Source organism: Loxodonta africana, chromosome 4, assembly GCF_030014295.1.
Source record: "Loxodonta africana isolate mLoxAfr1 chromosome 4, mLoxAfr1.hap2, whole genome shotgun sequence".
In the NCBI taxonomy this organism is placed as follows: Eukaryota; Metazoa; Chordata; class Mammalia; order Proboscidea; family Elephantidae; genus Loxodonta; species Loxodonta africana.
In genome coordinates, this window is record NC_087345.1 from 144,113,499 (window position 1) to 144,138,636 (window position 25,138).

Sequence of the window (25,138 nt, forward strand, 5' to 3'; positions counted from 1 at the left end):
ACATCATGGATAGTGATTACATCATATCTGCTGAACCACTGAGAATCACGGCCTACCCATGTTGGCACATAACCTTAACCGTCACACCTCCTTTTGATCAAGCTTCTTCTATGGAATCTTTGATCGAAATGATCAGTAATGGTACCCAGGCACCATGCAGCTCTTCTGGTCTCATGCAAAGGAGGCAGTTTAATGTCATCTTAAAAGGATTTGCTTTTAATCTCCTTCAGACATTTTTATTAGCAGTGTAACACAGTGCCCACAGATTCCTCGCTTAAGGAAATTTCTTAGAGATTTCAAGAATGCAGCTTTCTCTGAGACAGAAACACAATTTGAGAAGATATTAATAAAGTTTAATGCCCAGCAAAGGTACTGATCATCTAGATCTCTCGAAGTGCTTCTGATATAACTATCGTTTTAAAAAATCAAATTCCACAGATTAAACAATTAACTTTTATATATGTTCCTATGATTATCTATCACTGAGCAAGGGATACAGGTCAGCCCAAGATCCTAAGTGTGGACTCTCGAGAGCAATACGTTTCTCACAGTGGAAAAGTGTAAAAATGGCATGGTGGCAGCATCTGACCTCCTTGCCTGACTTCACAAAAAGGAGGAGGGGGAATCATTAACAGCATCAACAGCCCAAAGCTGATTCCTATGAGGCGGTGGTCAGAAAGACCTCCTCTCTCCAAACTTTTTACCAATTCTGACACCAGCCATCCCACCCATGGCACTCTCTACTTCTCTGCTGGGTTTGATAATTCCTTGCAATGGCCACACAGAACTCACAGACCCTACTCACAGTTATGGGTTTTATCAGGAAAGTTTTTAATAGGCTACAATTCAGGATCAAGAATAACTCAGGATACAGATCTTTGGTCAGGACAGCTTCTTGGCCATGCCCACAGACCAGTTTCTCCCTCAGCCCTTGGCCTCTCAGCTCTCAGCACCTTGGGTCTCTTGGGCCAGCCTCTACCCAGCTCGGGCAAGTGTTACAAAGCTCCTTAGCTCCACCAATAAGTGCCCAGAGGCACCCCACTCCACCAGTAAGCCTCAGCCCAAAGGCGCTCAGCTCTCTAGCTCCGTGGATCAGCAAGCCTAGCTCTGCGAAGTGCCCAAAGGCATTCCATTCTGCCAGCAAGCCTCCTGCCAAAGGCATTCAGCTTTCTCACTCTGTGGGCTAGGAAGCCTAACGCGCCATCTCCTACCAGTCTCCTGGTTCTGCTGCTGCCAGTTCTCTGCTATGCTTCCCACTAGTTCTCACTGTCTTACACCATCTCCAGTTTTATTGCTCTCTGTCTCCTGGGTCCAGGAGGTTCTTAGCACAGGGACTCCAGGTTCAAAGGACACACTGTCCTCCCAGCTTTTCTGGTCGATGGTAGTGAGCTCCCCCCTTTCTGCCTCTGGAATGGCTCATTTTAAGCCTAACGGGATGCCAAAACTGAGTAATCCCCTCATTAGGGTTCCATAGCCCTTATTTGCATGGCCCCACCCCCATAAGTGTGCCATGTATCTTATTTGCATTATTAGCAATCTGTCCAATCAATTGGTGGGCCACAAGCACCTTATTCACATGGTCCCACCCCATCGCTGTATGGGATTTACAAAGACAATGGCTAGAAGGGCCATGTAAATAATTCACTGCACTGCAAAAAGGCAGTATGGTATAATTCAGATATGGGAAATATGTGGTTAAAGTGCTACCACTTTCCCTCGGAAACTCACAGCAGACATTGCCTATCCATTACAGTTGCGAAATCATTCCAGCATACCAAGTACCCCTACAAATCGACTGGAGGTTAACCTATTTGATAGAAAGCATATGAGCCTTATAGACTAAGACAAGCACAACCGAAAATCAAAACCAAAACAGTAACAATACACTTGGGTTTAAACCACAGCTTTCTCACTTTTTAGCTGTCAGATCTTGGTTTTATTTCTAAGTTATCAATAACAGTGTCCATCTCACAGCTGTTGCAGGGCTTGTAGCTAGTGCCAGGCACATAACCTTATAGGTCAGTGGCTCTTTATTGCAGTCCCAGGAGCTGCCTCTCCTTTATCTTTCCTCACCTCACCTTCTAAACACCCCACAGGGCAATGAACTATATTTCAGAGTTCTTAGTTAAGGACAATTGAAGAGCATCAGCAGTTCACTTTGCTTAGCCTCAAATTCCCTAAGTCACCCTTTCCATCTTCCACCAGCCCCTTAATTCCAAGTCAGAATTCTTCACTCTGCATGCTGAATATGGCAATGAGGCTTCAACTCTGGAAACAGACATTTACTTTGGGTTAATAATGATTTGTATTACATGTATTAACTTATAAACATTGGGATTCATTTTAGGGTGTGACTTTTCCTAAATTCTCTGTACTTATTGATAAGACCATGTTGTAAGACTCTGTAATCTTTACCTCTGTGAGCTGTTATATAAACAAATGAAAAACTTAAATGTTTTGGTTGTAGTACACCATACAACATAAAGAATTTGAAGTCAAAAGTTAAAATGTGTTGATATCCCAACCACTTTGGAAATCGATTTGGCGTTTCCTTAAAAAACTAGAAATAGAACTACCATATGATTCAGCGATCCCACTCCTTGGAATATATCCTAGAGAAATAAGAGCATTTACACGAACAGGTATATGTACACCTATGTTCACTGTAGCACTGTTTACAATAGGAAAAAGATGGAAGCAACCAAGGGTGCCCATCAATGGATGAATGGAGAAATTAAATTATGGTATATTCACATAATGGAATGCTACGCATTGATAAAGAACAATGATGAATACGTGAAACATTCCATAACATGGAGAAATCTGGAAGGCATTACGTTGAGTGAAATTAGTCAGCTGCAAAAGGACAAATATTGTATGAGATCACTATTATACAAACTCAAAAAATAGTTTAAACAGAGAAGAAAATATTCTTTGATGGTTACGAGAGTGGGGAGGGAGGGAGGGAGAAGGGTTTTCACTAATTAGATAGTAGATAACTATTTTAGGTGAAGGGAAAGACAACACACAATACAGGAAAGGTCAGTACTACTGTACTAAACCAAAAGCAGTTTCCTGAATAAACTGAACACGTCAAAGGCCTGCATAGAAGGGGCAGGGATTTGGGGACCGTGGCTTCAGGGGACATCTAAGTCAATAGACGTAATAAAATCTATTAAGAAAACATTCTGCATCCCACTTTGGAGAGTGGCATCTGGGGTCCTAAACACTAGCAGTAGCCATCTAAGATGCATCAATTGGTCTCAACCCACCTGGAGCAAAGGAGAATGAAAAACACCAAAGATACAAGGTAATGATGAGCCCAAGAGACAGAAAGGGCCACTTAAACCAGAGACTACATCAGCCTGAGACCAGAAGAACTAGATGGTGCCCAGCTACAACCAATGACTGCCCTGACAGGGAACACAACAGAAAACCCCTGAGGGAGCAGAAGAGGAGTGGGATGCAGACCTCAAATTCTCATAAAAAGACGAGGCTTAACAGTCTGAGACTAGAAGGACCCTGGAGGTTATGGTCCCCAGGCCTTCTGTTAGCCCAAGATGGGAACCATTCCCAAAGCCAACTCTTCACACAGGGATTGGACTGGACTATGGGATAGAAAATGATACTGGTGAAGAGTGAGCTTCTTGGATCAAGTAGACACATGAGACTATGTGGGCAGCTCCTATCTGAAGGGGAGATGAGAGGGCAGAGGGGGTGAGAAGCTGGCTGAATGGACTCGAAAATAGAGAGTGGAGGGAAGGGGTGTGCTGTCTCATTAGGGGGAGAGCAACTAGGAGTACATAGCAAGGTGTATATAAATTTTTGTATGAGAGACTGACTTGATTTGTAAGCTTTCACTTAAAGCACAATAAAAATTTGAAAAAATGTGTTGATGTCCCTACGATCAGCCTCTACTTCTGCTAGGATAGCAATATTGTTTTGAATCCAACATATTCAGCTTATTCATTAGCGTTTGGAATAAAAATGTCGGCAGAATATATTTCTGGAGAATATGTTATTAAATAAAACAATGGCAAAGTAAAAAATACCCACGAACCCCAGAAGTTGTGAATCCGTTAGTTCAGAATGTGCTTTTCTTCTAAAACATTCTTTAACAAACTATTCAGAAAACATGATCAGAAGTGACGGTATGCTACCGAACCCTCTACATGAACAAAATACTAAAGTATGTACTTATTTAGGCTTCAGTGGTTACTGCTTATTCAATTGAACCAATTAAATACAGATTACAGGGTCAGGGTCAAAGTCTTGTGCTTGCCTGGGGTGCAAAAGCAAGCAGTTGTTTGCAAAATCAATTAAAATATCCTTGCCTTGCTATGACTGCAATTTCCTCTTTTTAGGCTAAATTTACCCTTAAGACGTTTTGCTTTCATTTGCATTACTATTTTTATATGTAAAAATACCTTAGATTTTTTTTTTTCTTCCAGGCCTTAAACGTGCTTTCACAGTTCGTTTCACTTGCCAGATTACTACTTTGCATACAGGAAGAAAGGAGCCTTGGTGGCACCGTGGTTAAACTGCTTGGCTGCTAACCAAAAGGTCAGGTTCCAACCCGCCAGCAGCTCAATGGGAGAAAGATGTGGCAGTCTGCTTCGGCAAAGATTTACAGCTTTGGGAACCCTATGGGGCAGTTGTACTCTTTCCTATAGGGTTGCTATGAGTTGGAGTTGGAATCCACTCAAAGGCAGTAGCTTTGCTTTAGGTTTTTAAAACAGGAAAAAGTTTGCTTCCCCAAAGATACGTCCCTTTGCCTTCGCACCCTTTGTATTCTTGGGTTGCCGAAATGGTAGATTTAGTAAAAAACTGTGATCATATTTTTTACACAATGTGACATCATGTCACAAGGGCATAACCTCATTCTAGAGGGGCTTCCCTCTATCACGCCTGGGTGCAACTGTAGGATGCAAATAACACCGCACCAAGACATTCTCTCAGGGTGCTGGGAAAATTTTTCGGTTCCCACAGCAATTTCTAGATTCCCCCCCCCCCCCCAAAATTTGGCAATAATTATGCACACACGCCACACAACTTTCTTCAAGGTGCCCGGCGCTCTGGAGGGTTCACAGCTCTGAAATCCTACGACTGTGGCATCATCACACTGATGACCATCTCTGCAATGCGCTGACCTAGGATAAGGCGCTGGATAGAAGATCACGTCTTAGATGCTTGGGATCACCGGGACTCTTCTTTATAAGAAGATGCCCCTTCAACCTGGGCCCACCAAAAAGCACCTCACGACAAGCTCGGCAGGGCGCGTCACCCATCTCCGAAATAAACGTCATCAAAAGCACCCATTCATCCTAAAAAGCCGTTACTAGTAACTACCTTAACCGCCGTTGTCTCAGATGAACCTGGGGGCTCAGGCACTCTGCTCTTTTGCCAGTCCCCCAATTCCTCGTGTCCCGAGCCCCGAGCCTGTACCCTCCGCTCCCCACGTACCCACATCGCCCAAGAAAGGGCCGTCCGCGGGCCGCAGCTCCATACCGCTTGCTGGCAGGGAAGAACTCCAGCTCCGCGTCCCGGCGACTCTTGGTGCCCCGGACTTGGGCCGGGGATCGCGCCAGACCCGGCTGGGCGGATGCCCGGCGCCGCCGCGGACCAATAGCGCGCTCGAGGCTGGACGCCTGGCCGGAGGTCTGCCGGTGCGCACTGGGAGTTGTAGTTTCCTCCAGCTGGTCCTTGCGCGTTCCCTAGCCAGTCAGCGAAGCGCCGCGTCACTTTTACGAGCCTCCGGACTCAGCCGAGGGAGTACGTATGTTTGTATCTACATAACAAGTGTCCAGGCACGAAAACTCACCCCGATCTTTCACATTTATCGACCTCAAGAAAAGTCCTGAGTTCCTCATGCTTTAAATGTTCAAGAAGCACTTCCTACCGGAGTTGGTGTGAATCCTGTTTCTTTAATCTTCGGAGAAAAATCATAAATTTCAAATATTTGAAGTCCACTTTTTTAAAAACTCACCTCCAAGTCTTTAGGGACAGTTTTAAAATCCAGTGTTTCTCCTAGATTTCGTTTCAGATTAAAGCCGGGGCACGGCATGGCAGAAATTCGTGTTCCCGAATTATTCCAAGTAAACAATTCACTAAGAGTGTTTACAAAGTAGCTTACAAAATTCAGAAGGCTTCACCTGGTCCAGTAAAGATTAAAAAAAAAAAAAAAAAAACGCCTAGAAAACCCTATGGGGCAATTTTACTCTTGTCACATCGTGTCGCTAGGACAAATCGAGTGGAAGGAACCTAACAACAAAACAACCTTGCTAAAATTCTCTGCAGCCTCTTGACGAGATTCCTCATCCAACCTGATCTGTGCTTAGCGTGAAGTGCAGAAGTTAGTTTGGGCTCAAAATTTAAAATACCAGGAGTCATCCGGTCTGGAAATAGGTAAAAACTAAGCAGAGAGCAGTTTTCATCTCTCACCCCTTGCACAGCTTCTCCGACTCCAGTCTTCATCTTCAGTCTGGAGCACCGGCGCTGTATTTAGGAGGGATTTGAACATCTGTTGGAATTCAAAATTCATGGGAATTCAGAGCCTCATGCCTAGGCTTGAACTTTCAAGGCTATTAGCAATGTGTTCTTGTACGCTTTGCCACTCGTCTACCAATATTAGGTTCTTGAAAGTTTTCTTGCTTTTTTTACTAAATTTAATAGATTTTTGTATTGATATATTTGCTGTGGGTTGACACATTTTCTCCTGTGACAAAGCTGTATGTGTGTGCTTTCTTCAGTACAAATTATCATCAGTATCTGAGTATAGATTATACAGACCATATAGTAGGTATTACATATGTATATTCATACTTGAGTATTCACATATGTTTGTAAATGTGTATATTCGTATACGTTGTTGTTAGGTGCCATTGAGTCAGTTCTAACTCATAGCGATCCTGTGTACCACAGAACGAAACACTGCCTGGTCCTGCTCCATGCTCACTTTTGTTGTTATGCTTGAGCCCATTGTTGCAACCACTGTGTCATTTCATCTCCTTGAAGGTTTTCCTCTGATTCTGTAATTTACCAAGCATGATCTCCTTCTCCAGGGACTGATCCTTCCTGACAACCAGTCCAAAGTATGTAAGACACAGTCTCGACATCCTAGCTTCTAAGGAGCATTCTGGTTGTACTTTCTTCCAAGACAGATTTGTTTGTCTTTTTGGCAGTCAGTGACAAAATGAGGCAATTGAAAATACCATGACTTGGGTCAGGTGCACCTTAGACTTCAAGGTGACATCTTTGTTTTTCAACACTTTAAAGGGTCTTTTGCAGCGGATTTGCCCAATGAAGTTTGTCTTTTGATTTCTTTGCTACATCCATGGGTGTTGACTGTGGATCCAAGTAAAATGAAATCCTTGACAACTTCAGTTGTTTCCCTGTTTACCATGATGTTGCTTATTGGTCCAGTTGTGAGGATTTTTGTTTTCCTTATGTTGAGGTGTAATCCACACTGAAGGGTATGGTCTTTGATCTTCATCAGGAAGTGCTTCAAGTCCTCTTTACTTTGAGCAAGCAAGGTTGTCTCATTTTTGTAACGAGGGCTGTTAATGAGTCTTCCTCCAATCCTGATGCCCTGTTCTTCTTCATATAGCCCAGCTTCTTGGATTATCTGCTTAGCATACAGATTGAATAGGTATGGTTAAAGAATACAACCCTAACACACACCTTCACTGACTTTGAACCACATAGTATCACCTTGTTCTGTCCCAACAACTGCCTCTTGATCTATGTACAGGTTTCTCATGAGAATAATTACGTGTTCTGGAATTCCCGTTCTTCACAATGTTATCCATAATTTGTTATGATCCACACAGTCGAATGCATTAGTGTAGTCAATAATACACAGGTAAACATCTTTCTGGTAGTCTTTGCTGTCAGCCAGGATCCATCTGACATCAATGATATCCCTGGGTCCACATCCCCTTCTGAATCCGGCCTGAATTTCTAGGAGTTCCCTGTTGATATACTGCTGTAGCTCCTTCTGAAAGATCTTCAGCAAAATTTAACTTGTATGTGATATTAATGATATTGTTCTATAATTTCCACATTCAGTTGGATCACCTTTCTTAGGAATAGGCATAAATGTGGATCTCTCCAAGTCGGTTGGCCAGGTAGCTGTCTTCCATATTTCTTGGCCTAGATGAGAAGGCACCTCTAGCGCTGCATCTGTTGAAACATCTCAACTGATACTCCGTCAATTCCTGGAGCCTTGTTTTTTGCCAATGCCTTCAGAGAAGCTTGGACTTCTTCCTTCAGTACCATTGGTTCCTGATCATATGCCACCTCTTGAAATGATTGAAGGTCCACCATTTCTTTTTGGTATAATGACTCTGTGTATTCCTTCCATCTCCTTTTGATGCTTCCTGCATCTTGTAATATTTTCCCAATAGAATCCTTCACTACTGCAACTCGAGGCTTAAATTTTTTCTTCAGTTCTTTCAGCTTGACAAATGTCAAGTGTGTTCTTCCCTTTTGGCTTTCTATCTCCAGGTCTTTACACATGTCATCATAAAACTTTACTTTGTATTCTCGGGCCGCCCTTTGAAATCTTCTGTTCAGTTCTTTTACTTCATCATTTCTTCCTTTTGCTTTAGCTGCTCAACGTTCGAGATTAAGTTTCAGCGTCTCATCTGACATTTATTTTCCCCTTTTCTTTCTTTCCTGTCTTTTTAATAACCTCTTGCTTTCTTCATGTATGATGTCCTTGCTGCCATTCCACAACTTGTCTGGTCTTCGGTCATTAGTGTTCAATGTGTCAAATCTATTCTTGAGATAGTCTCTAAATTCAGGTGGGATATACTCAGGGTCGTACTTTGGCTTTCATAGACTTGTTCTAATTTTCTTCAGTTTCAACTTGGACTTGCATATGAGCAATTGATAGTCTGTTCCCCATTCGGCTCCTAGCTGTGTTCTGACTGATGATATTGAGCTTTTCCATTGTCTCTTTCCACAGATGTAGTCTATTTGATTCCTGTGTATTCCATCTGGCAAGGTCCCTGTGTGTAGTTGCCATTTATGTTGATAAAAAAAGATACTTGCAATAAAGAAGTCACTGGTCTTGCAAAATTCTATCATGTAATTTCCAACATCATTTCTATCACCAAGGCCATATTTTCCAACTATTGATCCTTCCTTGTTTCCAACTTTTGCATCCCAGTCACCAGTAATTGTCAATGCATCCTGATTGCATGTTTGATCAATTTCAGAGTGCAGAAGTTGGTAAATATCTTCATCTTTGGCCTTAGTGGTTGGTGCATAAATTTGAATAATAGTCATATTAACTGGTCTTCCTTGTAGGCGTATGGATATTATCCTATCACTGATAGCGTTGTACTTCAGGATAGGTCTTGAAATGTTCTTTTTGGTGATGAATGCAACACTATTCCTCTTCAAGTTGTCATTCCCAGCATAGTAGACCATATGATTGTCCAAATCAAAATGGCCAATACCAGTCTATTTCAGCTCACTAATGCCTAGGATATCGATATTTATGTGTTCCATTTCATTTTTGATAATTTCCAATTTTCCTATATTCTTACTTTGTACGTTCCAGGTTCTGATTATTAATGGATGTTTGCAGCTGTTTCTTCTCATTTTGAGTCGTGCCACATCAGCAAATGAAGGTCCTGAAAGCTGACTCCATCCACGTCATTATGGTTGACTCTGAGTAGGCAGCTCTTCTCCAGTCATCTTTTGAGTGTCTTCCAACCTGGGGGGCTTATCTTCTGACACTATATCAGACAATGTTCCACTGCTATTCATAAAGTTTTCACTGGCTAATTCTTTTCAGAAATAGACTGCCAGGTCCTTCTCTCTAGTCTGTCATAGTCTGGAAGCTCAGCTGAAACCTGTCCACCATGGGTGACCCTGCTGGTATCCAAATACCGGTGGCATATCTTTCAGCATCATAGCAACACGCAAGCCCCCACAGTACAACAAACTGACAGACACGTGGGGGATTCATATATGTATGTATTCACATATGTGTATATTCATATATGTATATATATAAGGAGGTCTGGTGGCACAGAGATTAAGAGCTTGACTTCTAACCGAAAGGTTGGCAGTTTGAACCGGATGGTCAGAGGGAGACAGATGTGGCAGTCTGGTTCTGTAAAGATTTATAGCCTTGGAGACCCCGTGGGGCAGTTCTACCCTGTCCTGTAAGGTTGTTATGAGTCGGAATCGACAACAGTGGGTTTTTATCAGGGCCCAATTAAGGCATTTGAGGGCCCTAAACACTGATAATCTGTGGTGCCTCCTCCTCTGCTTATTCACGCATTCAAATGTGTTAGATATATACAGGTATACATACGTGTGTGTGTCTTAGCTATCCATGATGCAACTTTTTAAATTTGCCTATAATATTAGCAGTTGAATGCAAAGGTAGCATATGCCATTTTAGCAGAAAAGATGAAGTGGATTAAAACATTTTCAGTGGATGCAGAATACTAAGATTTTTTACTATATCCACATTTTCTGGAGCCCTGGTGATGAAGTGGTTAAGAGCTCAGACTACTAGCTAAAAGGTCAGCAGTTCGAATCCACCAGCTACTCCTTGGAAACCCTACAGGGCAGTCCTACTCTGTCCTCTAGGGTTGCTAAGAGTCAGAATCAACTCCATGGCACACAATACCACCACCACATTTTCTGTAAAAAAAAAAATTCCACGTATTCTACAACAAAGAAAATTAGTTAGTGAATTTAGTTACTTCAACAGTCAATGTAAAATTCTGCTGATCAGCCACAATGAAAAATTGACTTTCACCAATTTTACTTTAAACAGCTCATATTTCAGTTTTGATGCTTATTTCCATAATAAATGCTGTAATTATAAATGAACAAATGAAAAGGTGTCATAAAACAAAAGTTATTGGTCAGAAAACAAATATTACAACAAATTACTATATTTTATTTTTAGATGGATCTTTCATCTGTAAACAAACAAACAAAAAAAAAACCCGTTGCCGCCAAGTTGATTCTGACTCATAGTGACACTATAGGACAGAGTAGAACTGCTCCATAGAGTTTCCAAGGAGCACCTGGTAGATTTGAATTGCCAACCTTTTGGTTAGCAGACACAGTTCTTTACCACTACACCACCAGGGTTTCCTTCGTCTTTAATATGTTATAATTACAAACAATTTTTTTATTCTTTGCTCTTACAAATTCTTCAATGGGTTCATTACAATGAAGCTACCCAACAATATATACTTTCATACATAATAAGGACAATGAATCAAGTCTTTCTTGTGCACTAACTTTTCCTTGTGTCTTGTCTGCTTGGTATCTTTGGGTCTTTGTTTTGGACAACAGGTGCCCCTGTTTTGTTGATGCCCTAAGTACATGTTTACGTTGCTTATTGGGTAATCCCTCCCTGGTTTATATAAATACATAAATATAAATATATATATAAATATATATATATAAATATATATATATAAATATATATATATATATAAATATATATATATATATGTAAGTACGTACCTGTCGTGGATTGAATTGTGTCTCCGAAAATATGTGTGTATCAATTTGGTTGGGCCATGATTCCCAGTATTGTGTGGTTGTCCTCCACTTTGTGATTGTAATTTTATGTTAAAGAGGATTAGGGCGAGATTGTAATACCCTTACTAAGATCACATCCTTGATCCAATGTAAAGGGAGTTTCCCTCGGGTGTGGCCTGCACCACTTTTTATCTTACCAGAGATAAAAGGAAAGGGAAGCAAGCAGAGAGTTGGGGACCTCATACTACCAAGAAAGAAGCACTGGGAGCAGAACACGTCCTTTGGATGAGGGGTTCCTGCACAGAGAAGTTCCTGGTCCAGGGAAAGATTGACTGGAAGGATCTTCCTCCAGAGCAGACAGAGAGAGAAAGCCTTGCCCTGGAGCTGACACCCTGAATTTGGACTTCTAGTCTACTAGAATGTAAGAAAATAAATTTCTCTTTGTTAAAGCCATCCACTTGTGGTATTTCTGTTATAGCAGCACTAGATAACTAAGACAGTACCCATTGCCATCTAGTGGACTCATAGCGACCCTATAGGACCGAGTAGAACTGCCCCATACAGTTTCCAAAGATATATATATATATATATATATATATATATATATATATATACAAGTATGTTAGAAAGTAAATATTTGCTTATTACATTGTACTTTTTTTCAATTATGTTACTTGATTTCAATATCTTATTGTGAAAAAGCCTTTCTAACTTTTTATATATTCAGAAATATATTTTCTAAGGGTATTTTGTCTTTCTGCAATATTCAGAATGTTATTTCCCCACCAAGAGCTAGAATATGTTTATTATTCTGTTGTTGATAACTTTGACCCATATGGAATTAATTGCAATGTACAGGATGAAATTTGGGTCCAAGTTAATTCTTCTCTAAACTGAAATAGAATTGTTCCCAAAATACCAATTAAATAGCAATAATCATGTATTTATTTTTGTATTAATCTTTTATTGCATATTTGGTTTCAATTATCTTTTGAATCTACTACATGAATCTCTATTATATTAATAACAGTTTTGTTATTCATTTAGAAAATTTTTACTGATTAACTCACCTTGAGTAGGAATAGACTCGACAGCAGCTAACAGCAACCACAATCTTTATTCTAAGGTAGGTAATCCTTAAACTAACAACCACATTTTTTTATAACTGTCATTTATAAGATCTTAACTCTTTTGCAAGAGTTTTAAAATCTGTTACGACAGCTATTTGGAAAGTGGTATATTTAGGGACTCCTAATCACCTTGGGCAGAAACCCTGGTGGCATAGTGGTTAAATGCTACAGCCGCTAATCAAAGGGTCAGCAGTTCGAATCCGCCAGACGCTCCTTGGATACTCTGTGGGGCAGTTCTACTCTGCCCTATAGGGTCACTATGAGTCGGAATCGACTTGAAGGGACTGGGTTTGGTTTTTGTTTTTTTTTTAATCACTTTGGGAGCAGTGGTGGTGCAGTGGTTAAAAGTTTGGCTGCTAATCAAAAGGCTGGCAGTTTGTGGTCTCAACCCACCTGGAGCAAAGGAGAATGAAGAACACCAAAGACACAAGGTAATTATGAGCCCAAGAGACAGAAAGGGCCACATAAACCAGAGACTCCATTAGCCTGAGACCAGAAGAACTAGATGGTGCCCGGCTACAACTGATGACTGCCCTGACAGGGAACACAACAGAGAACCCCTGAGGGAGCAGGAGAACAGTGGGATGCAGACCTCAAATTCTTGTGAAAAGACCAGACTTAATGGTCTAACTGAGACTAGAAGGACCCTGGGGGTCATGGTCCCCAGACCTTCTGTTAGCCCAAGACAGGAACCATTCCCAAAAGCCAACTCTTCAGACAGGGATTGGAATGGACTATGGGATAGAAAATGACACTGGTAAAGAATGAGCTTCTTGGATCAAGTAGACACATGAGACTATGTGGGCAGTTCCTGTTTGGAGGGGAGATGAGAGGGCAGAAGGGGTCAGAAGCTGGCCGAATGGACACGAAGTAGAGAGTGGAGGGAAGGGGTGTGCTCTCTCATTAGGGGGAGAGCAACTAGGAGTATATAGCAAGCTGTGTATAAATTTTTGTATGAGAGACTGACTTGATTTGTAAACTTCCACTTAAGGCACAATAAAAAGTAAAAAAAAAAAAAAAGGCTGGCAGTTTGAACCCACCAGCCGTTCCTTGGAAACCCAATGGGGCAGTTCTACTCTATCCTATAGGGTCGCTATGAGTCAGAATCAACTCAATGGCAACAGGTCTTTTTTTTTTTTTTTTTGGTTTTGACACCGTGAAACAAGATGTCTTAAAGAGTTAGAGATGTAATAAGAGCAGATTGCCTACAGAATAACAAGACTTTCTATGAAGCTAGAGTAATTAAAATAGCATGATAACCAGGAATATAAAAAGGAGCCCTTCAGAAACAGATTCATTTACATGAGGGAGCCTGGTCTTCAACAGAAGTAGTATTACAAATAAATTGGAAAGGAGAATAAATAAATCATACTGAGCCATACCTACATGAAAAAAGAAAAATTTGCTTCCTACCTTGTATCCAAAACCAACCAAACCCACTGCCATCAAGTCAATTCCAACTCACAGCAACCCTATAGGACAAAGTATAACTGCCCCCATAGGGTTTCCAAGGCTGTAATCTTTACAGGATAGACGGCCACATCTGTCTCCTATGGAGTGGCTGGTAGGTTCAAACTGCCGACAGTTTGGTTAGCAGCCGAGCGCTCAAACCACTGTGCCATCAGGGCTCCTTTACCACACATCATACATAAAAATTAATTCCTGATGGATTAAAGAACTAAGGGCGTAAAGCAAAAATGTAACTAAAACAAGAAAAAAAATTGTTATGACATCATGATAAAGAAGGAATTCTTAAGATAAAAAAAAGTACAAACTGGAAAGGATAAGATTGATCAGTGTGACTGTACTGAAATAGTAGTCTTGTAGGACAAAAGACCCTATAAATCAAGTGAGAAAGTAAGCCACACACTGGAAGAAGATCTTTGCAATGCTTGTAACCAACAAAAGGATAGTCTTCAGTTTGATATAGTTCTAATAATCAATAAAAAAGAAACTAATTTTAAAATATTAAGCAAATGATACAAACGGGCAATTCACAAAGAAAATAAAATACTTAATAAACATTGGATATGCCAATAAAATGCCATCTTATACCATCAGATAGCAAAAATTTTAAAGTTTGACAATAACAACTGTTGGTGAGGATGCAAGAAAATGAGAACTCTTATCTATAACTAGTGGAAGGGCAAATTGGTAACTAATTTTTTTAAATAATATTTTATTGTGCTTTTGGTGAAGGTTCACACAGCAGTTTAGTCAGTTCCCATTAAACAATTTCTACACAAATTGTTCCGTGACATTGGTTACATTTTTCACAATGCGTGAGCATTCTCATTATTTCCCTTCTGGCTACTCCGTTTCCATTAATCTAGTTTCCCTGCTCCCTTGCATTCTCAACATTGTTTTAAAGTGATTGTTGACCATTTATATAGGGGATTTTTTTAAAGGAGCACAGTACTTAGGGGTGATACTCATTGTTTTGTGAGCCAATCTGTTATTTAGCTACAAGGTGACTTCAGGTTAGCAGTTTCAGTTCAAGGTTTGAAGAGTATCTCAGGGCAATAGTCTTGGGGAGTCCTCCAGTCTCAACCAATGCAGTGTCTTTTTTTTTTTTTTTTTGTGCTTTTGGTGAAAGTTTACAGAGCAAATTAGTTTCTCATTAAACAGGTAATACGCAAATTGTTTTGTGACGTTGGTTGTCAACCCCGCAATGTGTCAACACTTTCCCCTTCTCCATCCCAGATTTCCCATTCCCATTCACCCAGTTTTCCTGTCCCTTCCAGCCTTCTTGTCTTTGCTTTTGGGCCGATGTGCCCAGTTAATCTCGTACATATGATTGAACTATGAAGTACATTCCTCACATGTTATTGTTTGTTTTATGGATCTGTCTAATCTTTCACTGAACAGCAAACTTCAGGAGTGACTTCACTATTGAGTTAAAAAGGTGTCCAGAGGCCACATTCTCAGTGTTTCTCCAGTATCTGTCAGACCAGTAAGTCTGGTCTTTTTTGTGTATGTGTGTGAATTTGAATTTTGTTCTACATTTTTCTCCGGCTCTGTTCGGGACCCTTTTTGTGACCCCTGTCAGACCAGTTGGTGGTGGTAGCCAGGCATCATCTAGTTGTGCTGGACTCAGTCTGGTGGAGGCTGTGGTACTTGTGGTCCATTAGTCCTTTGGACTAATCTTTCCCTTGTGTCTTTGGTTTTCTTCATTCTTTGCTCCAGCTAGGATGGAACCAGTAGATATATCTTAGATGGCCGCTCACGGGCTTTTAAGACCCCAGATGCTACTCACCACAGTCAGACGTAGAATATTTTCTTTATAAACTATGTTATGCCAATTGGAATCCCTGGTGGCAAAGTGGTTAAGAGTTCAGTTTCCTAACCAAAAGGTCAACAGTTCGAATATACCAGCTACTCCTTGGAAATCCTATGGGGCAGTTCTAATCTGTCCTATAGGGTCACTATGAGTTGGAATTAACTCGACAGCAATGGGCTTGAATTTTTTTTTTTTTTGGTTTACGCCAGTTGAGCTAGATGTCCCCCGAGACCATGGTCCCCAGTCCTCAGCCCAGTAACTCGGTCCCTCAGGGAGTTTGGTTATGTCTGTGAAGCTTCTACGACTTTGCCTTAGTCAAGTTGTCCTGACTTCCCTAGTGTTGTTTACTGACTTACCCTTCACCAAAGTTACCACTTATCTGTTATCTAGTTAGTGTTTTTCCCTCTCCCCTTCCTTGTAACCATCAAAGATTGTTTCTTTCTGTGTGAAACCTTTTTTGGGTTTTTATAATAGGAGTCTCATACAATATTTGCCTTTTGTGATTGACTTATTTCGCTCAGCATAATGCCCTCCAGATTCATTCGTGTCATGAGATGCTTTGCAGATTCATCATTGTTCTTTACCGTTGTGTAGTATTCCAATGTGTGTATGTACCATAGTTTGTTTATCCATTCTTCTGTTGATGGGCACTTAGGTTGTTTCCACCTTTTTGCTGTTGTGAATAATGTTGCAGCGAACATGGGTGTGCATATGTTTATTTGCATGACAGCTCTTATTTTTCTAGGATATATTCCTAGGAGTGGGATTCCTAGAAATATGGTATTTCTAATTTTTTAAGGAAGCGCCATACCATTTTCTGAAGTGGCTATACCATTTTACATTTCCACCAGCAGTGCGTAAGAGTTCCAATCCCCCCAAAACCTCTCCCACATTTGTTATTTTCTGTTTTTTTGATTAGTGCCAGTAATATCGGGGTGAGATAGTATCGCATTGTACTTTTGATTTGCATTTCTGTAATGGCTAGTGATCTCGAGCATTTCTTCATGTGTCTGTTAGCTGCCTGAATGTTTTCTTTGGTGAAGTGTCTGTTCATTTCCTTTGTCCATTTTTTAAATAGATTATTTGTCTTTTTGTTGCAAAGGTGTTGAATTTTCTTATAGATTTTAGAAAGGTTATACCTCTGTCAGATATGTCATAGCCAAAAATGTTTTCCCAGTCTGTAGACTCTCTTTCTTACTCTTTTACTGAAGTCTTTTGATGAGCGTAAGTGTTTAATTTTTAGAAGATCCCAGTTATCTAGTTTATCTTCTGGTATTTGTATATTGCTAGTTATGGTTTGTATCCTATTTATGCCGTATGTTTGGACCCCTAGCATTGACCTTGTTTTTTCTTCCATGATCTTTATTGTTTTTGGTTTGATATTTAGGCATTTAATCCATTTTGAATTAGTTTTTGTGTATGGTGTGGGGTGTGGGTCCTGTTTCTTTTTTTTTAACAGATGGCGATCCAGTTTTGCCAACACTGTTAAAAAACTGTCTTCTCATTTAATGGACTTTGGGCCTTTGTCCAAGATCAGGTGACTGTAGGCGGATGGATTTACATCTGGGTTCTCGATTCTGTTCCATTGGTCAGTGTGCCGGTAAGTCTGTTTTTGTTTTGTTTTTTAGAAACTTGAGGCTCAGTTCCACTTTTTTCTTCCTTTCTATCAGGGTCCATCTATTGTGGCCCTGATTTGAATGGTCAGTAGTTCTTCTGGTTTCAGGGTATATGAGACCATGATTCGTGTAGACTATTTTTCTTGTAGGGTAGTTTCTTCTTTGTCTTTGATTTCCTTTTTTCTTGCTCCAGACAAGCATGGCCATTCACAAGCTGTTAAGACCCCATATATTACTCACCAAACTAGGATGCAAAACATAACTTTATGAACTATATTATGCCAATTGACGGAGATGTTCCACAAAACCATGCTTTAATTCTTCAAATCCAGAAAACCAATCCCTCGAGTTGTTTGGTTATGTCTAAAAAGTATCCATAACTGTGCCCCATCTGTGCTTTATTATATATGTGAATATATATGCCTACAGTCATATAGATGCATATACATATATATGTATACACCTATTTTTTATATATATACATACCTAAACACATATATAAGGAGCCCTAGTGATGCAGTGGTTAAAGTGCTGGGCTGCTAACTGAAAGGTTGGTGGTTAAAACCCACCAGCCATTCTGTGGGAGAAAGATGTGGCAGTCTACTTTCATAAAGATTTACAGCCTTGGACACCCTATGAGACAGTTTTACTCTGCCCTGTAGGGTCATTATGAGTTGGAATTGACGCGATGGCAGTGTGCTTGGTTTTTGGTATACACTTATATACCTACATGCATACATATATACCCACACATACAATTTCTGGTTGCTTTTGCTGTTGTTTTCAAAATTATATATGCCGTAGCAATTACCAACAGGTCCTTTTTTCTTGTATACATTTTAATGACATCATTTACCTTCATCAAGCTGTGTATGCTTCACCCTCATTTGGTGTTACCTTTCCCATGAACAAAAACAACAAGTGTCTACTATCTAGAAAGTGAATTCCCTTCCCCCTCCCCATCCCTGGTAATCACTAATGAACATGGTTGTTGTTAGGTGCCGTCGAGTCGGTTCCGACTCATAGCAGCCCTATGCACAACAGAATGAAACACTGCCCGGTCCTGAGCCATTCTTACAATCGTTGTTATGCTTGAGCTCATTGTTGCCGCCACTGTGTCAATCCACCTCATTGAGGGTCTTCCTCTTTTCCACTGACCCTGTACTCTGCCAAGCATGATGTCCTTCTCCAGAGACTGTTCCCTGCTGACAACATGTCCAAAGTATGTAAGACACAGTCTCGCCATCCTTGCCTCTAAGGAGCATTCTGGCCATACTTCTTCTGAGACAGATTTGTTCGTTCTTTTGGCAGTCCGTGGTATGTTCAATATTCTTCACCAACACCACAATTTAAAGGCATCAACTCTTCTTTGGTCTTCCTTATTCAGTGTCCAGCTTTCACATGCATATGATGTGATTGAAAATACCATGGCACACCTTAGTCTTCAGGGTGACATCTTTTCTCTTCAACACTTTGAAGAGGTCCTTTGAAGCAGATTTGCCCAATGCAAAGTAAAGTATTATAATAACATGTGCAAAGAGCTGGAGATGGAAAACCAAAAGGGAAGAATACACTCGGCGTTTCTCAAGCTGAAAGAACTGAAGAAAAATTCAAGCTTTGAGTTGCAATAGTGAAGGATTCCATGGGGAAAATATTAAACGACACGGGAAGCATCAAAAGAAGTTGGAAGGAATACACAGAGTCATTATACCAAAAAGAATTAGTCGATATTCAACCATTTTAAGAGGTGGCATATGATCAGGAACCGATGGTATTGAAGGAAGAAGTCCAAGCTGCTCTGAAGGCATTGGCAAAAAACAAGGCTCCAGGAATTGATGGAATATCAATTGAGATGTTTCAACAAACAGGTGCAGCGCTGGAAGTGCTCACTTGTTTATGCCGAGAAATGTGGAAGACAGCTTCCTGGCCAACTGATTGGAAGAGATCCATATTTATGCCTATTCCCAAGAAAGGTGATCCAACCGAATGTGGAAATTATAGAACAATATCATTAATATCACACACAAGCAAAATTTTGCTGAAGATCATTGAAAAACGAGTGCAGCAGTATATCGACAGGGAACTGCCAGAAATTCAGGCCGGTTTCAGAAGAGGACATGGAGCCAGGGATATCATTGCTGATGTCAGATGGATCCTGGCTGAAAGCAGAAAATACCAGAAGGATGTTTACCTGTGTTTTATTGATTATGCAAAGGCAATCGACTGTGTGGATCATAACAAACTATGTATAATACTGCGAAGAATGGGAATTCCAGAACACTTAATTGTGCTCATGAGGAACCTTTACATAGATCAAGAGGCAGTTGTTCAGACAGAACAAGGGGATGCTGATTGGTTTAAAGTCAGGAAAGGTGTGCATCAGGGTTGTATTCTCTCACCATACCTATTCAATCTGTATGCTGAACAGATAATACGAGAAGCTGGACTATATGAAGAAGAATGGGGCATCAGGATTAGAGGAAGACTCATTAACAACCTGCATTATGCAGATGACACAACCTTGCTTGCTGAAAGTGAAGAGGACTTGAAGCACATACTAATGAAGATCAAATACCACAGCCTTCAGTATGGATTACACCTCAACATAAAGAAAACAAAAATCCTCACAACTGGACCAATGAGCAACATCATGATAAACGGAGAAAAGATTGAAGTTGTCAAGGATTTCATTTTACTTGGATCCACAATCAACAGCCATGGAAGCAGCAGTCAAGAAATCAAGAAATCAATCTAATGAACATTAGTTTCTGTATATTTACCTGTTCATGTCACTTCATAAAGGAGCCCTGATGGCACAGTGGTTAAAGAGCTCAGCTGCGAACCGAAAGGTTGGTGGTTCAAACGCACAGGCCACTTCGTGAGAGAAAGATGTGGCAGTCTACTTCCATGAAGATTTACAGCTTTGGGTTTCTATAGGGTTTCTTAGGGTTTCTATAGGGTTGCCATGAGTCACAACCAACTGGACAGCAGTGGATGGTGGTGGACATTTCAGAAAATTGAGAACATAAAATATTTTTTATTTTCTTGATTGACTTATTTTGCTCAACATAATGTCTTTCAGGTTCGTCCGTGTTCCAGAATATTTCAGAAATTCATTTCTCTTTATCACTGAGTAGTATTCCATTGTATGTATGTACCACATTTTACTTATCCTTTCATCCACTGATGGGCACTTAGGTTGTTTCCATCTTTTTGGTGAAGTGAATACTGCTGCAATGAACATAGGTGTTCATATACCTGTTCATGTCACTGCTTTTAGATCCCTAGGGTATATACCTAGGAATGGAATTACTGAGTCATATGGCAACTCTACCTCTAGTTTTTTTTTTTTTTTTTAGGAACTGTCAAACTGTTTTCCACAATGGCTGTCCAATTTTGCTTTCCCACCAGCAATGGATGAGGGTTTCAATTTTTCCACATCCCCTCTAACACTTGCTATTTTTTGTTTATTTGGTTGGTTCATTGGTTGGTTTTTTTTTAATCTTAACCATCCTAACGGGAGTGAAAAGGTTTCTCATCATGGTTTTGATTTCCACAGCTCTGATGGCTAATTATGTTGAGCATCTTTTCATGTGTCCTTTGGCCATTTGAATATCCTCTTTGGCAAAGTGCCTGTTCATGTCCTTTGCCCAGCTTTTGATTGAGTTATTTGTCTTTTTGTTGTTAAGTTATAGAAGCTTTCTATGTATTTAGATGTTAGACACTTATTGGTTATATCATTCTCACGTATTTTTCCCAGTCTGTAGGTTGTCTCTTGATTCTTTTAATACAATCTTTTGAGGAACATAAGTATTTAACTTTTATGAGGTCCCAGTTATCTATTTTGTTTTCTGTTGCCAGTGTATTTGTTGTTGTGTTTAATAATATATTATTGAAAAAAATTAGGTACCATAGCTTTGCTTCTATATTTTTTTCCAAGAACTTTATGGTTTTAGATTTAACAGTTGGGTCCTTGGTCCATTTTGAATTAGTTTTTGTGTATGGTGTGAGGTATGGATCTTGTTTCATTTTCCTGCATGTGAAAATTGAATTGTACCAGTACCATTTGTTAAAGAGACTGTTCCTTCCCTATTGAATGGATTTGGCTGAATGTTGAAAATCAATTGACAATAGATGTTTGAATTTATTTCTGGATTTTCAATTCTATTCTATTGGTCTATGTATCTATTGTTAAAACAGTACCAAGCTGTGTAATATGTTTTGAAGTCAGGAAGAATGAAGCTCTTACTTTGTTGTTCTTCAAAATTACTTTGGCTATTCAGGGTCTCTTATCTTTCCATATAAAATTGAGCATTAATATTTCCTTTTGTGTAAAAAATGCTGTTGCTTTTAATTGGTATTGCGGTGTATCTACAGAGAGCTTTGAGTAGTATTGACATCTCAACTATATTAAGTTTTCCAATCCATGAGCACACAATGTCTTTTCCATCTCTTTAGGTCTTCTTTAGTCTCTTTCAGGAGTGTTTTATCAGTTTCATTATATACATCTTTCACATCCCTGGCTAAATTTATTCCTAGGTATTTAATTATCTTAGATGTTATTATAAATGGAGTTGTTTTCTTAATATTCCTTTTCAGATTTCTAATTGCTGGGGCATAGAAACCCAGCTGATTTTTGTGTGTTGACCTTCTATCCTGCAACTTCTCTAAATTCCCTCTATGAGTTCTAGAAGCTTTTTTGTAGATTATTTTGGATTTTCTATATATAAGGTTGGCAGTTCAAATCTGCCAGGCGCTCCTTGGAAACTCTACAAGGCAGTTCTACTCTGTCCTATAGGGTTGCTATGAGTCAGAATCGACTCGGCGGCACTGGGTTTTGTTATATATAAGATCATGTCATCTGCAAGTAGGGGTAATTCTAATACCTTTTAATTCTTTTTCTTGCCTTATTGCTCTGACTAGGACTTTGAGTGCAATATTGAATAGGAGTGGTGAGAGTGAGCATCCTTGTCTCGTTCCCGTTTTCAAGGGGAAAGTTCTCAATCTTTCTCCATTGAGTATAATGTTGGCAGTTGCTTTTTCATAAATGCCCTTAATCATGTTGTGTAACTTTCCTTTTATTCTTATCTTGTTAAAGAGTTTTTATCTAGAAAGGGTGCTGACCAAAGAGAAAGAAAGGGTCATATAAAGCAGAGACTACATCAGCGTAAGACCAGAAAAACTATATGGTGCCTGGCTATGACCAATGACTGCCCTGACAGGGAACACAACAGAGAACCTCTGAGGGAGCCGGAGAGCAGTGGGATAAAAAAAAAAAAAAAAATTTTTTTTTATCTTGCAGACCCTAAATTCTTGTAAAAAGACCAGACTTAATGGTCTGACTGAGACTAGAAGGACCCCAGAGGTCATGATCCCCAGACCTTCTGTTAGCCCAAGACAGGAACCATCCCCAAAGCCAACTCTTCAGACAGGGATTGGACTGGACTATGGGATAAAAAATGATACTGGTGAAGGGTGAGCTCTTTGGATCAGGTAGACATATGAGACTGTATGGGCAGCTCCTGTTTGGAGAAGAGATGAGAGGGCAGAGGGGGGCAGAAGCTGGCCGAATGGACATGAAAAGAGAGAGTGGAGGGAAGGAGTGTGCTGTCTCATTAGAGGGAGAGCAACTAGGAGTATACAGCAAGTTGTATACAAGTTTTTGTATGAGAGACTGACTTAGTTTGTAAACGTTCCCTTAAAGGACAATAAAAAAAAAAAAAAGGTGCTGAATTCTATCGGATGCCTTTTTTTTGCATCAATTGAGATGATCATCTGTTTCTTTTCCATTGTTCAATTAATGTGGTGTATTACATTGACTGGTTTTCTAATGTTCAGCCAACTTCACATTCCTGGAATAAATCCAACCTGATCATGATGTATAATTCTTTTAATATGCTGTTGGATTCTGTTTGCTAGTATTTTGTTGAAAATTTTGGCATCTATATTCATAATGGATATTGTGGTGTCTTTCGTTTTGGTGCCAGAATAATGCTGGCTTGGTAGAAAGAATTAGGAAGTATTCTTTCTTCCTGTATTTTTGGGAAGAGTTTAAATAGGATTGGTGTCAGTTCTCTAAATGTACAATAGAATTCCCCAGCAAAGCCATCTGTCCTGGACTTTTCTTTGTTGGAAGGCTTTTTATTACTGATTCAATCTCTTCACTTGTTATGGTCTGTTGAGGTTTTCTACTTCCTTTTGAATCAGTTTAGGTAGGTTATGTGTCTCTAGGAATTTATCCATTTAATCAGTTATAAATTTTGTTGGAGTACAGTTGTTCATAGTATTCTGATATGATCCTTTTTACTTCAGTTGGGTCATTTGTAATGTTTTACCTTTCCTTTCTTATTTTGGTTATTTGCATCTTTCTTTGTCAGCCTAGCAAGTGGTTTGTCAATTTTACTCATCTTTTCAAAGAACCAGCTTCTGAATTTGTTGATTTTCTCTACTGTTTTCCTGTTCTGTATTTCATTTATTTCTGCTCTGATCTTATTTCTTTTCTTCTAGTAGCTTTAAGTTTAGTTTGCTCTCCTTTCCTTTCTAGTTCTTCAAGCTGTAGAGTTAGACTATTTATTTGAAATTTTTCTTCTCTTTAATGTAGACATTTATTGCTACAAATTTTTCTCTGAGGACTGCCTTCACTGCATTCCCTGAGTTTTGGTATGATATGTTTTCATTTTCATTTATCACCAGGTATTTTTTAATTTCACTCTTGATTTCTTCCTTGACCTGATAACCCAAACTAAACTAAATCCACTGTCATCAAGTCAATTCCAACTTGTAGCAACCCAAAAGGACAGAGTAGAACTGCCCCATAGGATTTCCAAGGCTGTAAATCTTTATGGAAGCAGACTGCCACATCTTTCTCCCATGGAGTAACTGGTGGGATAGAACCACCAACCTCTCAGTTATCAGATGAGTGCTTTAACCACTGCACCACCAGATCTCATCCTTGACCTGATCATTATTTAATAGTAGTTTAATTTCCATTATAACCAATTTGACAAAACCTAGTAAAGTTGAAAACACACATAGCTAAGGTTTACCTGAGAGAATTCTGGTTTAAGCCTCTTGTCCCAGCATAATTATTAGAAACTCCTCCTTTCAACTCAAAAGTTTCCCCACCTGAGGTAATTGCTTTGCAAAGGACTGCTGATCCTCCTCAGAACCTACCCTACCACGTGCACAAAAACCAGGAAGGGGGAAAAGGAAGAATTCTATTGTAAGGTTCTTAAATTATACATGAAATGGTATAATTTCGAATTTGACTGTGATAAGTTAAAAATAAATCATGTAAACCATACCCAGAAATACAGCATCCACTAAATAAAAAAAACAGAGGAACAGCTAATAAGCCAAAGTTATTGTTGTTATTAGTTGCCGTTGAGTCAATTCTGACTCATGGCGACCCCATTATGACCCCATGTGTTACAGAGCAGAACTGCTCCATAGCTGTCATGAATTGAATTGTGTCCCCCCAAAATGTGTGTCAACTTAGCTGGGCCATGATTCCAGTATTGTGTAATTGTCTACTATTTTCTCATCTGATATGATTTCCCTATGTGTTATAAATGCTACCTCTGTGATGC

At 39.8% G+C, this 25,138-nt stretch overlaps 1 protein-coding gene across 1 annotated transcript in view; it reads right to left on the bottom strand.

Moving 5' to 3' along the window:
* The window catches only part of ASB13 (ankyrin repeat and SOCS box containing 13), a 53,893-nt gene extending 48,220 nt beyond the window's left edge, over positions 1–5,673 (bottom strand). The window contains exon 1 of the mRNA XM_064284821.1: positions 5,464–5,673. Coding sequence (XP_064140891.1) covers positions 5,464–5,506 — 43 coding nt within the window. The 5' untranslated portion in view covers positions 5,507–5,673. The remainder of the gene's footprint in view (positions 1–5,463) is intronic.
* Positions 5,674–25,138: the final 19,465 nt, after the last annotated feature.